The sequence below is a fragment of the Eubalaena glacialis genome, chromosome 3, assembly GCF_028564815.1.
Source record: "Eubalaena glacialis isolate mEubGla1 chromosome 3, mEubGla1.1.hap2.+ XY, whole genome shotgun sequence".
In the NCBI taxonomy this organism is placed as follows: Eukaryota; Metazoa; Chordata; class Mammalia; order Artiodactyla; family Balaenidae; genus Eubalaena; species Eubalaena glacialis.
In genome coordinates, this window is record NC_083718.1 from 134,284,695 (window position 1) to 134,302,866 (window position 18,172).

The window sequence follows — 18,172 nt, forward strand, 5'->3', positions numbered from 1 at the left end:
TGCTTTTGTCATCGAACACCATTTTTATTTGAAAGAACAGCTTACGCACAAACTATGGTTATCACAATTTGGATATTTGGCATACATTTTCTGGAAATTGGATGAAGTGAACCTGTGACCTCAAGGAAAACAATTGACAGTATTTGTTGCCAATTGAAAAATTCAAGCTTTGAAATGAAATTTAGAATTTGGAAAACTTGTCTCTGTCACTGTAAGCTTGACAGCTTCCTAGTATTTAAAGACTGTTCTGGTCAGATTGGTGATATTAATAAATGTGATTTAAAAATTTTTGTATAGTGAAATGTGTTGACATTTGGAAGATCTGCATAACTCAGTAAATCAGTATTTTTTAGACTGATCAATGCCTGATGTTACAAAACCATGCATCAGTAAAAGATCCATTCAAAGTGCAAGAGAAACCAATGAATTTCAGTGTACCACAGTACAAAAAATTTATTGATACTGTTTGAGATCTCACGTGGCAACAAACCTTAAAGAAATAACCACTTACTAAGTTTTGGTGTAATATCAAAGAATACCCCCAATTATTTGAAAAGACTGTTAAAATACTCCTTTTTTTTTCAAGTGCATATCGTCTGAATCTGGATTTTCTTCATATACGTCACAACAACATTTACACCTGATTGAATGCAGAACCAGTTATAAAAACCCAGCTGTCTTCTATTAGGCCAGACATTAAATTAAATTTGTTTTTATTTTTAATTAAAGAATTTAAAATAGTACCACTCTTGTCATTCTTTTTGTTTTGTTTTGGAAAATTGCAATTTTTTTCGTGAAAAAATTATATTAACATGTAATGGTTTTATTGTAATTTTAAAATTAATAAGGAAAATTTTAAAACAATTTTAATTTCTAACGTGGTAAATATCAATAGATTTATTCATATAAGAGATTTTTGGGATCTTCAATAATTCTTAAGAGTATAATGGGGTCTTGAAACCAGAAAGTTTGAAATCTGTTGGTATAGTAAAAAGAATACTGATTTTAGAGTCATGACTCCCACAATTTCTGGATATGTAATTTTAGGAAATTACTTAACCATTATTAGATGTATTTTTCTTATGACATGTGAAATAAGAATAATCTTTGTCTCACAGGGTTAGGGAGCAAATTAAATAAGATACCTGAAGTATACAGCATAGTGCTGGGCACATAGTATATAATATATGCCCTGTAAGTGCCAGCCATTTGGTTGATAATTTGCATACTTTGACTATAGTGGTCTTAATATTACTGGAATGTTTTTTATTCATTTAACAAAACAGAGTTCAGTTTTGTTTACCAAGTTAGAACCAAGGCATCCAATTTCAGATTTAAAGTATATTTTGAAAAGTTAACGGAGAAAGTTATTTTAAGCTTTTAGTGTCCTTTGTGTAACAAATTAGTTTAAGCAGTAGGTTGAGGACTTAGAAAACTGAGGGGATAGTAGGTGAAGGGTAAAGCTAGGATACTTGAGCACTTAGTTTCATGATACATTTAGTCAGTAAAGTAAATGTGGTATTGGGTAGATAATGATGTTGATGAAGATTATTTTGCATTTAAAATATTGAAATCATAGCATGACATTTGGCATCCTTGATTGTAAGTAGTATGTGTTTCTGATTATGTTCTTACCTTAAAGTGAGAGGGACTGGATTGTTGAACTCAAAATCATTTCTAGTTCATAAATCTTTTGAAATCGTGATTAATTTGGACTTGTAATGGGAAGTTTCATTTGTAACTTAAGTAGATGCTGAGGGTTTTACCTTTTCATCTATATGTTCTTGGAGGGTTTAAGAAAACAAAGAGTACTTATCTAGGTGCATAAATGCCTTGATTTCTTCACCTGTATGCTCTGTCTAGACTGTGGTAGGTTCTCCTTAATTTGTGTAATTTTTTGAATAGTTACTATGTTCACATGCTACAAAAGTATAAAAAGATATGAAAGGATATGATGTAAAAATAAAATTTCTCTCCCACCCGTCTTTATCCACCCAGTTATCCTCTTTGGCAGCAGCTAGTGTTATCAGTTCCTTGTTTTCTTTTTCTGCTACCATTTAGAACATGGTACTTTTTTTTTTCTCCTGAAAGATAGGGAAGTGAAGAAAGAACTATTACAACCTTTCCTACTATTAGGACAAAAATGGATATTCAGAAATTTGTATGTTTGATTTTAAATGTCTTTCTTTTTTCTTACTTTTAAATTTATATCTCCAGCCTCGACTTCTCCTTGGAGTTCCAGATTTTGTAATTATCTCCACTTGGGAATCTCAGAGATATTTCAAAATTTATTTGTCCAAAATGGAGTTATCATTTTCCACTTCCCACCTGGCCATCTAGTAAATCACATCATTTAGCTATCCAGTTCTCAAGCGTCAATCACTGGGATCATTCTTTGTCTTACCCCCTCTTTTTACCCATACATGTCTAATTAACAGGTTATTTTGAATCAGTCTACTTTCTGTCTCCACTGCTACCACTTTGAGACCAACCAATTTTTATTATCTTTTCCCTGGAATACTACACCAGACTCATAACTAGTTTCCCTATGTCCCCTTCCATTCCATTCTCTGCATGTTAAGAATAGTGATCTTAAAATGTAACTTGTATCATGTCATGTCCCTGCTCAAGGTCCTTTAATGCCTTCTCTACTTAAAAGTAAGTTCATATTTTTTACCATATGTTATAGAACCCTGCATGATCTAGCCCTTTCTTACTTCTCTGATATAATCTTGTACCAATCCCTCCTTTTTTTCTATGTCTGGCCATACTTATTTTCTTTCAGTTCCTTGAACATGCCAGGTTATTTCTGGCCTCTGTCTGGAAATTCTCATTCTTTGATTTCATAGTTCTTACTTAGCTTTTAGATCTCATTTTAAACATTATCTCTTTAGAGAGATTTTCCTGACTTAAATATCAAAAAATATGTCTGTCCTTATTATTTTCAGTCTTAGCTTTTTATTTTTCTCAACACTTACAATCTATTTTGTTTCATTTTATATTTCTTTTTCTTTTATGAATATAAACTCCATGAGGGCAAGAATTATTTCTAGCTTATTAATGGTTGAATCTCTAGTGTCTAGCACTATGCCTAGGACATAGTGATCCTCAGTAAAAATTTATTGAATGGAAATGAATGGATTTTCCTTCTGGGTAAAATGTTGGAGAAATAACAGAACCTATGAACTCCTTCTAACTTTGTATTAAAATACAATGATGACTCTAGAATCAAGTAAACTAGATAATGAGAGAAATTTTCAATAATAGTAATGTAGTGTGATTACATATAGAAATTATATTGATGAATGACAGGTGTTCTATCCTGTCACCTGTAATGTGATATGAAACCCTTAGTGATTAGAGCATTGGTCCAGAAACATTTCATTAAAGGGCAAGATAGTGAATATTATAGGCTTGCAGGCCATACCATTTGTTGCATGAAAGTAGCCATAGACAGTTCATAAACAATCAGCATGTGGCTGTGTTCCAGTAAAACTTTACGTCATGTCCCTGAATTAGAGGATGAAGAAGTTTCTAATATGGGAAACAGATGGCAGGAGCAAGTTTGTGCCCGACAGCAAGCTTATCCCTTCTTCTTGCCTTCATTTATTGTTATCATTAAGACTTATAACAGTAGAAAAAAAATAAAACTTTTTCTGGTACCTTATTTTGAATAGAGAAATTCACACTAAAGAAGCAAGTGGGCAAGAGAGCTTATTTTAGTTGAGAGCTAGACTAACCTTGGTGACGGTTGTTAAGGAGCAATAAATCCAGTAAAAAGGCGTTTTTAAGGAAGACTTCTTCATTTAAAATTATTAGGAGAGTGAATACATTTTTACTTATCGGCCACTTATCTCTTATTTATCTTTAAACAGCTTTATTCTGATATAATTCCTATAGCATACAATTGAACCATTTAAAGTGTACAATGAAATGGTTTTTGGTATATTCAGAGTTGTGCAACCATTACCACAATCACTTTGAGAACATTTTTATCACCTTAAAAAGAAATGTATTTTTTTACCTTTCACTGCCCCCCACTCCATTTCCTCCAGCCCTAGACAATCTCTAATCTACTTTCTGTCTCTTTAGATTTTATTATTCTAGACACTTCATGTAAATGGAAATCACACCATCTGTGGTCTTTCACTTAGCACATTGTTTTTTAAGGTTCATTCGTGTTGTAGCATGTATCAGTACTTCATTCCTTTTTATTGCCGATTAAGATTACATTGGATGGATGTACCTCATTTTGTTTGCACATTCATCAATTAATGGACATCTGAGTTGTTTCTACTTTTTGGCTATTATGAGTAATGCTGCTATGAACACTTGTATATAAGTTTTTGTGTGGACATGTTTTCATTTTCTTGGGTATATATCTTTTGCTAGGTCATGTGATAAGTCTGTGTTTACCATTTTGAGGAACTACCAAACTGTTTTGCAAAGTGGTTGCACTATTTTACTGGCCCAACAGCAGTGTTTGAGGATTTCAGTTTTTCCTCCTTGCCAACACTTGTTATAGCCATCCTAGTGAGCATAAAGTTGTATCTCCTTATGGTTTTGATTTGTATTTTCTTAATGGCTAATGATTTTGAGCATCTTTTCATGTGCTTTTTGGCCATTTGTGTATCTTGTTTGGAGAAATGGCTATTCATATATTCCCATTTTTAAATTGGATTGTCTTTTTATTATTTAGTTGTAAGAGTTTATTTAGAGTATTAGAGTCTCATAGGAAAGTGCTTAAATATCAGCTTGTTCTTTTAGCTTCAGAGTTTAGAGGAGTTTCTGCTATTTATTCTCTTGAATGTTGAGAGGATAGTGAGGGCAATATGCTTGTCTTTTCCCATATTAGATCTGAATAAATCATTTCAGGATGGATGAGCAGAAAAAAAAATCCATTTGAGAGTCTTTGGAAAACAGTTATTATAAAAGAAGCATCATTATAAGTATCCTGAAGATACTGTTAGGAATACTATAAGAAATAGAAGAAAAGTTTAGAAAATAATTGCCTTGTTTTTCAGTAACACATAAAGCAGTTTGTTTCTCTAAAACTGTTAAATCATGATGTGAAGAAAACAGTCCAAATTATGGAGATACTATGGAAATTTTAAAAAATATAGTCACTGCATTAAAATGATCTAAATTGAGTACAGTAAATAAAGTCTTGACAGTAAAGAAAATTGAATGAGTGGTGTACAAAAATAATTTGAAAACAAAGACTGTAGAGGAAAAGGAGACAGATTAAAAGAATGAAGGACAAGTTACAAATATGGACTATACATGTGTAGATTTTATTCTATGAATAATATGAATTTCCAGAGAATAAAACAGAAGAAATGGATCAGAGGCAATACCCAAAGCTATAAATAAAGAAGAAAACATTTTTTTATCTAAACTTTGTTCTGATTCCAAAGTTAGAGCTCATAATTTGTTCCAGGGAAAATTAATGAAAAGAGATCTGCATATCTTCACGCTATTTTTTTTTTTTTATTGCCCGAGCAGCATGGCTTGTGGGATCTTAGTTCCCCCGACCAGGGATTGAACCCGGGTCCTCGGCATGAAAGTGCAGGGTCCTAACCACTGGACTGCCAGGGAATTCCCTCCTGGTGCTATTTTAAAATTGAATGAATCCTACATATATACAAGTAAAAAGCACAGATTACTATAATATTGAACTAAAATGTATATCAATTTGGCCTCAGACCTCGCCAATGTTAGAACATACTTGATACACCATCTGCCAACTGTAGAATTCTTTCTAGCCAAGTATTCATTTGTGAAAGCAATAGTAACATTCTAGAAAATAGACCAGCCATCATGATATCATTCCTGAAAAATATTATTCAAAGAAGTATCTCAGATTGGAAGAGTTAAATGACTACCCCAAGAAAGGAGACGTGTGTCTGAAAAGGACTGATAATGAATTTTAAACCAGTTAAATATACCGTAGATAAGTCTAATAATTAAAGCAAATATGATTATAATCCTGAGAGCAAATTTCCAAAAAAACTCCCCCCAAAAAACACTTTTGCTTCAAATTTTGAGAGACATGTAATCTATAATGGGTAAGGAAATGGTTTATAACCACTGATTAAATTACTGAAACAAAAATGGAGCTAGAGGAGACATAAAAGTACTGAACTCTTTACAGTTGCATCAAAAAGAATAAAATACCTAGGAATAAACATACTTAAAGAGGTTAAAGACCTGTACTAGGAAAACTATAAGACACTGATGAAAGAAATTGAAGACGACACAAACAGATGGAAAGATATACCATGTTCATGGATTGGAAGAATTAATATTGCTGAAATGGCTATACCACCCAAAGCAGTCTACAGACTCAGTGCAATCCCTATCAAAATACCAAGGGCATTTTTCACAGAGCTAGAATGAATAATTCTAAAATTTGTATGGAAACACAGAAGACCCCGATTAGCAAAGGCAATCTTGAGAAAGAAGAACAGAGCTGAAGGGATCATGCTCCCTGACTTCAGACTGTACTACAAAGCTACAGTAACCAAAACAGTATGGTACTGGCACAAAAACAGCCACATAGATCAATGGAAGAGAATAGAGGGCCCAGAAATAAACCCACGAACATATGGTCAATTAATCTATGACTTTGTCATAGGAGGCAAGAATATACAATGGAGAAAAGACAGTCTCTTTAATAAGTGATGCTGGGAAAACTGGACAGCTACATGCCAAAGAATGAAATTAGAACATTCTCTAACACCATATACAAAAATAAACTCAAAATGGATTAAAGACGTAAATGTAAGACCAGAAATCATAAAGCTTCTGAGAAGAAAACATAGGCAAAACACTCTTTGACAGAAATAGTAGCAAAATTTTTTTGGATCTGTCTCCTAAAGCAAAGGAAAAAAAAGCAAAAATAAACAGGACCTAATTAAACCTGAAAGCATTTGCATAGCAAAGGAAACCATTGACAAAATGAAATGGCAACCTACGGAATGGGAGAAAATATTTGCAAATGATCTGACCAACAAGGAGTTAATATCCAAAATATATAAACAACTCATATAACTCAACATCAAAAAAACAACCCAATTGAAAAATGAGACAAGATCTGAATAGACAGTTTTCCAAAGAAGACATACAGATTGTTAACAGGCACATGAAAAGATATTCAACATTGTTTAATTATCAGATAAATGCAAATTAAAATCACAATGAGATATCACCTCACACCTGTCAGAATGGCTATCATCAAAAGGAACACAAATAATAAAACAACTATACTCCAATAAAAATTAATTAGAAAAACCACAAATAACAAATGTTGACGAGGATATGGAGAAAAGGGAACCCTAGTACACGGTTGGTAGGAATGCAAATTGGTGCAGCCATCACGGAAAACAGTATGGAGGTTTCTCAAAAAACTAAAAATAGAACTACCATATGACCCAGCAATTCCGCTCTTGGGTATTTATCTGAAAAAAGCTGAAAATACTAATTCAAAAAGATACATGCACCCCAATGTTCATAGCAACATTCTTTACAATTGCTAAGATATGGAAGCGACCTAAATGTCCATCAACAGATGAATGGATAAAGAAGATGTGGTTTATATACAATGGAGTATTACTCAGCCATAAAAAAATGGAATTTTGCCATTTGTAACAACATTGATGAACTTGGAGGGTATTATGCTAAGTGAAATAAGTCAGACAGAGAAAGACAAATACTATATGATATTACTTATATGTGGAATATAAAAAGTAAAATAGACTAGTGAATATAACAAAAAAGAAACAGTCACAGATATACAGAAGAGTCGCAGATATAGATATGGGGAGAGGGAAAGGGGGACAAGAAGAGGGTAGTGGATTAAGAGGTACAGACTACCATATATAAAATAAATAGGCTATAAGGATAATAATACAGGGAATATAGCCAATACTTTTTAATAACTATAAATGGAATATAACCTTTAAAGTTGTGAATCATTGTGTTATACACCAACTATACCTCAGTAAAAAAGAAAAATTACAGACCTCTTCATTTGTTGTAATGGGAATCAAAAGTATAGTTTACTTTTTTACTTTGAGTGTTAGATAAGTATGAGTTTAAAAATGTGTTCTAAAAAGTGTTAGTTTGCTATAAATAGAGTTTAAAATCTATCTATAATCTGTTATTGCAGAAGATGCATTTTAAAAGTCCAAATTAAAAAAAAGTAGAAAAGCAAAGCCACAAGACTTAAAAAACAGAAGTCTCCAAAAGTATGATTGTGTCAAATAAAGCTTTATATTCCCATATTGTGTTAGTAATGATTCTTGGATTTACAAGCGATAGAAATTCATTGCAAACTAGCTTAAGCCCCAAAGTATTTATTGATTCATATAACTGAAAATGATAGGGTAGGAGATAATAGTGACATGATTGTATCCAGATTTCCTGCAGTATTATCAGGACTTTTGTTGGCGGCGGGGCGGGTGTTGTACAATTTGTTAGATCTGGTGTTATGTAGAACTTAATTCTTCCCTCTTGCAGTTGGGCTTTCTTCTATGTCAGAGTTCTTCAACCTCTGCACTTGACATTTTGTGCTGGATGATTCTGTGTGGTGGGAAACTATCCTGTGCACTATAGGTATTTAGTAGCATCCCTGGCCTCTACCCTCTAGATGCCATTAACACCCCCCAGTCCCCAGTTTTGACAACCAAAAATGTGCCAGACGTTGCCACATATCCTCTGGGGGATAAAATTGTCCCTGATTGAGACCCGCTAATCTATATGGTAGAGAATATGCAATCTCATACTCAGAATCTTAAAGTACTAAGGTTCCAATGGCAAGAGACAGTTTTCCTCACTGGCTCAAGTACAAAAAAAAATTGCAGAAAAGAACCTTGACCCAGGTGGGAATTGTGCCCTTCCTTGAAACAATTTTCTAATTAAGTATCAGACTAGTTGGGTTTGTGTCATGTGTCTTCCCTGGTTCGTGTACTTAAGGTATGGCATTTGTTACTAAGAGAAAGGAGTAGTGAAGAAATTCCAAAAGTAACAACGATGACATCTACTAACTAAAAGGGAAGAAAAGGACTTTCACACATACTTGAAGGAGAATAGTGAAAAATGGAAATTTTATTGTTGAGTCAATGGTAAAGAAAAGAAAGCTATGAATCCTCAAGATTAATTGCTGATAAAATTGAATTTGAGGTAAAAATGATTTAAAAGTGCTAAGAGAGTAATTATATTTTGATAGAAGTTATGATCATTAGCACTCATAAAAGTATTGCATCTTTATGCACTAATCAAAAAAGTATAAAAAAATAGAAAGCAAAGTATTAACTAAGATGGAGAAAAGTTGACACATAAAATCAAAGTAGAATTTCTGCCTCTAGTAATGATGAACTAGATAAAGAGGACAACTCTTCTTTAGAAGGCAATAAGAATAAAATATTCTACTTTAAGGGCATTGGAGATCTAATGAGGTAGGAAGGAATACTGGGCCAAGATCTGGCAGAAGATGGAAATCCAAAGATGCAAACCTAACATTTGAGGTTATTTTTCCCCAGCAGCTTTTGTGAATCCAGAAGAAGCAGTTAAGAGGCTGAGCAGTACTTTTGACAGCCTTGGTGAGCTAAGAGGACAAAAGATGGAGGTCAGGGCCTACCAGGTGTGGGGTATCTCTTAAACATGCTGCTTTTTGGGATGGAAACTTGAAGAGCTGCAGCTTAGGAATAAGGGTGAACTGCAGGTAAATTAGCTCTGATATAGGTTGAAGCATAGCTTTGAGTCATTTGTGAGGGCCAGAAAAAAAATGTCAATCCCTAGATTAATCTAGTACCCCCAGCCATATGTCAGAAGCAAATAAAAGTCTCTGTAGAATTTGTTTCTTAGGCTTCAAGATTTTTGCAGAAGGAGTTAATTAAATATGTTCAGTATACAATTAAAGATGACCAGCATTATAGGGAAACTAGACAACATGAATGAGAACCAGAGAGAAGCAATAAGAGAAACAGAGCCATCAGAGCTTCATTTATTGTAATTATTACTAGACAGAGACTTTATTTTTTATTTATTTACTTATTTAATAGAAGTATAGTTGATTTACAATGTTGTGTTAGTTTCTGGTGTATGGCAAAGTGATTCAGTTATACATATATATATTCCTTTTCAGATTTTTTTCCATTGTAGTTTATTACAAGATATTGAGTATAGCTCTCTATGCTATACAGTAGAACCTTGTTGTTTATCTATTTCATATATAGTAGTTTGTATGGACAGAGACTTTAAATAACAATGTTTATTATGTTCTTGGGGGATGAGAGACAAGGTTGAATATTTTAGTGGAGAACTGGAAACTATGAAAATTGAAGTAACATATTTGGAAAAGAATTCAATAGAAATTCTCAAATGAAAATATATAATAACTGAATTAAAAACTAAATAAATGGGCTTAATAACAGTTTAGATCCTGAAGAAGACAGAACTCGTGATTTTGGAAATATGTCAGGAGAAAATATCTACAATGGAAAAGGGAAAGAAATGTTTTAAAAATTAAAAACGGTAAGAGCAGTTCTATGTTAATTGAACCCCAGGAGAGAAGAGAGAGAATATGGGGCTAAAGCAATATTTGAGGAGACAGTTGCTGAGAATTTTCCAAAATTGATGAAAGACATCAATTCAGAGATTTAACAAGTCCAACCCAAGTAGAATAAAAAAAGGATTCCACATTGGAGTGAAATGGCTGAAAAAAAAATCTTAAATGCAGCCAGAGAAGTCATATTACTTTAAAAGGATCAGTAGAAATTCCTACAGCTGACTTCTCAACAAAAAAGAAAACCATAAGACTACATAGAATACTGAAGAAAATAACAGCCAATCAAGAATTATATACCCTGTACAATATCCTTTGAAGTTGAATAAACATTTACAATCAAAAACCTAACAGAATTCACTTATCAGACCACCACTAAAAGAAATACTGAAGGATGTGTTTCAGATCGAAGAAAAATGATTCTAATGGAAGGCTAAAGTGGTAGGAAGGAATGAAGAGCAATAAAAATGGTAAGAAATCTTAAATGAATATTGATTCTATAAGGTACAAATAGAGACTCATGGGATTAGATAACAGCATATAAATCTGGATGGAGGGAATGAAGTTAGTGTTCTAAGGTCAATGACTTGCTCTCAAGAAGGGAATGTGCCATTTAACATTAGACTTTGATAAATCAAGGATGCATATTGTAAACTCTAGAGCTGTGCTGTCTAATAGAAAGGCAATGCAAGCCACATTTATAACTAAGTTTTTTAATAGCCACATAAAATAGAAGTAGGTGAAATTAATTTTAATACTACATTTTATTTAACCCAAAATATCCAAAACATTATTTTAACATGATGATCAATATAAAACATTATTGAGATATTTTACATTCTTGTTTTTCATACTAAGTCTTCAAAATCCCACTTATGGCACATCTTAGTTCAGACTAGCCACATTTCAAATGCTCGGTAACCACATGTAGCTACCATATGGGACAGTGCATCTCTAGGATAACTACTAAAAGAATAGTAAAATAAAAAAATATATACCTTCCATCCACAGATAAAAAACCAAATGGAATAATGAAAATAATCAATTTAGAAGAAGGTAAGAAAGATGAGAAAAAGGAACATGGAATCAGCAGGACAAATAGAAAGCACAAAGCTGGATGGTAGATTTAAACTCCAATAATATCAGTAAGTATAACATATGAGACTGGATTAAATGCTCTGGTTAAAAGACAAATATTGTCATACTGTATGAAAAAACACCCAACTACATACAGTTGGAAACACATCTGAAATATAACAATATGTAAAAATTGAAAGTGAAAGGAGTGAAAAATATGTTCCATGTAAATATCAATCAAAAAATTTGGAATAGTTATATTAGCATCATAGTAGGTTTTAAAGCAGAAAACATCTGAGATAAAGAGAGGTGCTTCAAGATGAAAATCATTCGTTGAACTAGGAAAGTATAAGGATTTGATTTGTACTTAGTAGCATAGCTGAAAATATATCAAGCAAAGTTGCTAGAAGTACAAGAAGACATAGAAACCCCCAATTACAGTGGGATATTTTTAACATTCCTCTTTCTTTAACAGGCTGACAAAAAACCAGTAAGGATATAAAAGATATGAACAACACAAACTGGATCTAGTAGGTTTATATGAAACGCTGTACCCAAAACCCTTAGGATACATGTTCTTTTCAAGGTTACAGAAAACATTTACAAAAATTGACCAAATTTGACCATAAAGCAACTCTCAGCATGTTTCAGATTGAGATTATACTGAGTCTGTTCTCTGATCACAGTGCAAGTAAACTAGAAATTATTAATAAAAAGGTAAATATGCTAGGAAATGGTAAAAATATCAAGCATTTAAGAATCCATTTCAAGAAATTAGAAAAAGAACAACTTAACTTGCTTAATTTCCCAAGTTGAGTCTATTTTACCCAAATAACGTAGAAGAAAAGAAATTATAAAAGAGCAAGAATTATTGAATTAAAACAGACATTAGGTAGCAACATGCCAAAACTTTGTTCTTTAAAAAAGTGCATAAAATTAATAAACCTCAGACTGATCAAAGAAAAAGAAAACACAAGTAACAAATGTGAATGAAAAGTGGGGCATCTGCATAAATTTTAATGTCATTAAAAAATCATAGAAGGATACTGTGAACAAAATGTATGACAATAGGTGACAATTTATATGACATGGACAGAATCCCTGAAAAATTAAATTTGTCAAAATGCACACAAAAAGGAATTAGAAAACATAAGTACTCTTGTTATTATTAAAGACAATGAATCCATAATAAAAATGTTCACTCAAAGGAAACTCCAGGGCTAGATGGTTTTACAAGTGTATTCGTGTAAACATTTAGGAAAAATAACACCAAAAGTTTTACAATTACATTACTTAATTATGGAAACATTTGAGTTTGCAACCGTTGCCTAAGGTAATGCCTGTTGCGTTTTAGTGATCAGGTTTCTGTAACTTGATATTTTTAAGGTTTGTTTCTATAGTCAGAACTTTTTCTTATGCCTTCATTCACGAATGCTTATTGACTATTTTGAATGTTAGATGTGTATTGGAAGCATTTCATATACATAAATGAACAAAATACGTATCTAGTTATCCTGAGGTTAATGTCTAATGAAGGAGACAGATGTTTACACAAAAAATTAAAAGTACAGTTTAGTGTGAAAAGTGCTGCAATAAAAAGATAGGTATAGAGGGCTTTGGGAGCAGTGCAGAGGGACATCTGATTGTCTAGAGAAGACTTCAGGGAATAGGTGATGTTTGAGCTAAGCCCTAAAAGGTGAGTATTAACTTGCCAGGCAGATGGGGAAGGAATATTTAGGAAGGATTAATAAAATGTGTGTAAAATATCGAGAACCTGGCTTATTGGAGAATTTATTGTATGCAGTTCAGGTGAAATACAGGGTGAGGAAGAAAATAGGAGAAGAAAGGAAGGTAAGGACATATCTCAAGAACCTTTTATGCCATGTTAAAGATAAAATATGGACCACTTCCAGCCTTTTAAGAGGAACTGTAACATGGTCAAGTTTTTGTTTTAAAATTATTATTCCAATATAGAGAGGAGATTGAAATGGGGCAAAACTTGAGGCAGGGAGACTTGAAGGTTGAGCAGTAGATATTCAGGTAAGGTGATGAGCGCTTAAACTAGAAAAGAGGTGGGAATTAAGAATGATAGTCCAAAGTAAAGGCTTTGGTTTTGGCATAGTGTTGAGCTTTTGTTTCTGGCACCAATTTGTCAACAAGTTTGTTTACTTTTTATGACTGCTTTTTGGTTTTGATAAATTGTCATAGAATATGAATGCAGACTTATGAAAACAGTTCAATATTTAGAAAAGGTGGAAGACGATCTTATTCTAGACCAATCAAATTGGAAATTGATACTTATACATGTGGATTTCTTTTCTTTTTTTCTGGAGCTGATCAGAAACAAAATAAATATTTAGAATAACAAGGTACTGTTTTTAGTAAAACAGAAAATGTTTATCTTCTACAGACCCACCTAGGATTTAGCATTTTGAGACAGAAGAAATTGTTTACCTTTGCAATATACTTTTTTTTTAATTGAAGTATAATTGGCATACAACATTTTATTACTTTCAAGTGTATAACAATGTTTTCATGTTTGTATATAGTGAAATGATTACCACAAGAAGTCTGGTTAATATCCATCACCATACATAGTTCAAAATATTTTTTTTCTTGTGATGAGAACTTCTAAGATCTACTCTTAGCAACTTTCTAACATGCAGTATAATAATAGTCATGCTGCATATTACATCCCTATGACATTTTTTTGACTGAAAGTTTGTACCTTTTGATTCTCTTCACCCATTTCGCCTACCCTCCCATTCTCCACCTTTGGCAACAACCAGTTCATTCTCAGTATATATATATATATTCATATATATTTAAAAGATTCCACATATAAATGAGATAATACAATATTTGTCTTTATCTGACTTATTTCACTTAGCATAATGCCCTCAAGGTCCATCTCTGTTGTTACAGATGGCAAGATTTCTTTCTTTTTTTTAATGGCTGAATAATACTCCACTGTGTGTGTGTGTGTATGTGTGTGTGTACACATACACACTGATTTTCTTTATCCATTCATCTGTTGATGGACACTTGGGTTGTTTCCATATCTTGGCTGTTGTAAATAACGCTGCAATGAACATGGGGGTGCATATATTTTTTCCAGTTAGTGTTTTCATTTTCTTTTATTTATTAAAACTTGAGGACTGGGATTGGGTCTTATTGATATTTATGAGCAAGGATGAGTATATATATAGTAAGGTACTTAAATTGTGTGCTGAATGAACAAAGATTGATATAATAGAGAAATTAGCAGCAAAGGAATCTGAAATCTGTTTGGAGAAGAAATCCCAAAAGCAAAATGGATATCTTTTATGGGAGGTGGGGGGAAGAGGAGTAAGATACCTTGTGTTTAGAAAGCATGGCATCCTCTGACCCTGACTTTGCCACATAAGCAGGATCATTTTGTGGTCAAATTATTTTTGCTTAAAATTTGTCAGTGAAATTTCTGAAGGAGCTGAAACCACTTTAAAATAATTTTTCTGATGTTTCTACACTAATTTAATTTGTTTTTGCTTTTGTTTTAGGAAACACTCCTTTACATCTTGCTGTGATGTTAGGAAATAAAGGTTAGTAAATATTTTCTTTTTTTGTTTAACTTCACTCATGTATAGTCAGTTTAAAAATTTTAAGATGAGTTTTATGTTTTGAGTTTTAAAAAATTCACCTGATTATTTGATGTGCTAATTGAGTTTAGGATTCAGTATATTAAAAAACACAAATACTTTCTCATTTTTCATAGCACTTTTTTCAAAGAGTTAGTGGAAGTCTTGTGCTAATCTTTATGCCTTTTGAAGCTTTTTTTTTCTTGCTTGGTTATTTTATCAAGGAAGTATAATTTCAGGAGACTCTTGTTTCCAAATATTAAGTTTTATTAATTATTGTAATACTTTTAATATTCAAAGAGTTTTATAAGATTCTTTAATATGGACTATTTTATATACCTAAACTCATAAGTCTAGATTTTTTATGGTAGATGATAATAAAAAGTTAGTACTTATTTATTCTCCAAAAAAACAAAAGGAAAGCAACAACTCATAGACAGGTGATTTAAAAGATCTACTTTTTAAGGCTATTCCTAGATGCAATAAGTCTTAGTTATCTGGATTCCCAGTAACCCTGGAGAGTGAGGATTCCAGATAGCTTATTGGCAACCTTTTGAGTGCTAGATTTTTAAATTTTGGATGTGTTTGATAAAAATCTTTGGAAAACGTATACTCTAATTTTTAAACAGGCTAATTTTTGTTAACACTTTTCTGATGATCTAGCTGTATCATTATGAACATCTATTATTGTTATATAGTGTAATGTGGCTGTTGCTGTAAACATTTGATCTGAATGTATGATGATCTGAAGGATGTTACTAGAACTTGCTTTGTTGAAAAACAAAATTCTTTTGTTGGTTTGGTTTTAAGTTCTTGTGCTTAGGTGAAGCATATGATTTGTAGGAAATTTAATACTACATAAATTGGGGGCTCAAATCTTTATTTCTTTATTTAGTTATGCTATTCTTTTCTCCTTACAAGGAAGAGACTCAGTCAAGTAACTTTTAAGTAAAGAGAGATTCATTAAGGTGCTACATATTATAGAAATTCAAGCTATGGGGACTAGCTATGTCTCAGGAAGAGTAGTAACCAAGACAGTCTGGGAGATCAGCCATCCTTTCTCCCTTCCTCCCTCCCTCTGTCCTTCCTCCCTTCCTTCCTCTCTCTCTCCCTCCCTTCCCTTCTTCTTCTCTCCCTCCCTCCTTCCCTCCTCCCCCCGCCCCTCCCCCACCACAACCTTCCTCCTTCCTTCCCTTCGGATATGTATATCTATCCATCTATCTGTCTATCCAACTATCAATTATCTATCATCTGTCTGTCTCTTATGGTGCCTCTGCTGTTCTTTCTTTATATATATATATATATAAAATATTCTCCCTTTTCTTGATTGATTTTTCTGTTTAGTGAAATTGACCATGACCCAAAATAACTGTTCTAGGTTTCTAAACCTTCAAGGCTTTCTGATTTCAGTGTTCTCCACCAAGTAGTTCAGTTTCTTAGGTTCCTGAATTTCTGAACAAAAAGTTTGATTGGTCTAGTTCATGTCGAGCCAAGTCACAGTGATGAGTGACTGGCAATCTCATGAATTGACTTTGGGATATATAGTTACTCATGTGAAATTAGCTTTAGCTTGGCTGGCTTTGGGTGAGAGTTGGGAGTAGAAGAGGAAATCAGGAATACAGAGGAAGAATGTTTATCAGGAATATTGGCAGGGCAGATGATGATAGTCATCTTTAGTATAGCTACCTTGGTGAAAAGATATCAGATATAGTTAGCTAAATTTGACCAGTTAAAACTTATGCTTTCTTTCAAAGAACATTCGATCAGAACTTTAGAAAATAACTGGAATGTATTTATTTACAATATGCTAGATGCTTTTTTTAGTGCTTTATGCATGTTTACTCATTTAACACAACAACCATGTGAGGAAGATACTATTATTATCCCTATTTTACAGATGAAAAAAGTTAGCTCTGAGAAGTTAAGCAACTTTCCCAGGGTAAAGTAGCAGAGTTTTGACTTGAACTTGGAGTATCTTGTTCCAGAGCCTGGATTCCTAATTACTATGGTGAATTGCCTTGCTCTCTTTTCACTGTGAACCATTCAAAAAGGAAATGGTCTAAATCAAAGTTAGCTAACATGCATCGTGATTCCCTCCTGTTTTCGTGGAAAATATAGTTAATTTGATGCCAAGTCTGATTACTATTCTAAATTTAGCACTTTAGTAGTAAATATGGATTTACCAGGATTCGAATATGAAATTAAACATATCTATCATCCTAGGTCTAAGTGTTCTAATTTTCAGTGGAGGTATTGTTAGGTTTCATCATAGGATTGTATCAGCCTATCCAAAATGTGTTTCATAGAATTAGTTTCATTGGATATTGATAAGTTTTTAGAGGAAAATAGTGTTTCCAGGTCAAATTGATTTGGAAAATAGTGAGTTACTAAGTTTTAAGCAGTTTTCTTTATTGTGGACCTTCTTAGAACTTTTGATATGCTAATATTCATTGTGACCTTCTGAATTGGATCCTTCTGTTGGATATAGAGTCATTGTTCCCCATAGTTATTTGGTATTTTCTCTTTTTCACAAGTATCTTGAGAAACTAGAGTTCTGTGGAACATATTTTGGGAAACACTTGGTTAGATGATTCAGGATCTGCAAATAATGTCAGTATTTGCTCTTCCTGAGTCTTTTTCATGTAGAGTAGGTACAGCCATTAATATACTGATCAATTTATAATTTTCCATTTACCTTTTTCCAGTTGAATACTCTTTTTTGCTTTTTTCTTTTTGACCTTTTAATATTTTTGATATTTGGTTGCATAGGAGTGAGATTGAAATATGTAGTGGAAGATAAAACATCTACTTTATACTTAATTCTGTAAAGCAATTTTACATTATACCATTGTTCAATCTGTGCCACTTTTATCTTCTCCTTTAGAGATATACTATGCCTCTAGTGACTTCA

General features: G+C 32.7%; 1 protein-coding gene across 2 annotated transcripts in view; it reads left to right on the forward strand.

Annotated features, from left to right (window-relative positions):
* Nucleotides 1–18,172, forward strand: part of ANKRD13C (ankyrin repeat domain 13C) — an 80,041-nt gene that overhangs the window by 9,494 nt on the left and 52,375 nt on the right. For both annotated transcript variants that reach the window (XM_061186455.1, XM_061186456.1), the window contains exon 2: nucleotides 15,184–15,225. In XM_061186455.1, the coding sequence (XP_061042438.1) occupies nucleotides 15,184–15,225 (42 nt within the window). The remainder of the gene's footprint in view (nucleotides 1–15,183; nucleotides 15,226–18,172) is intronic.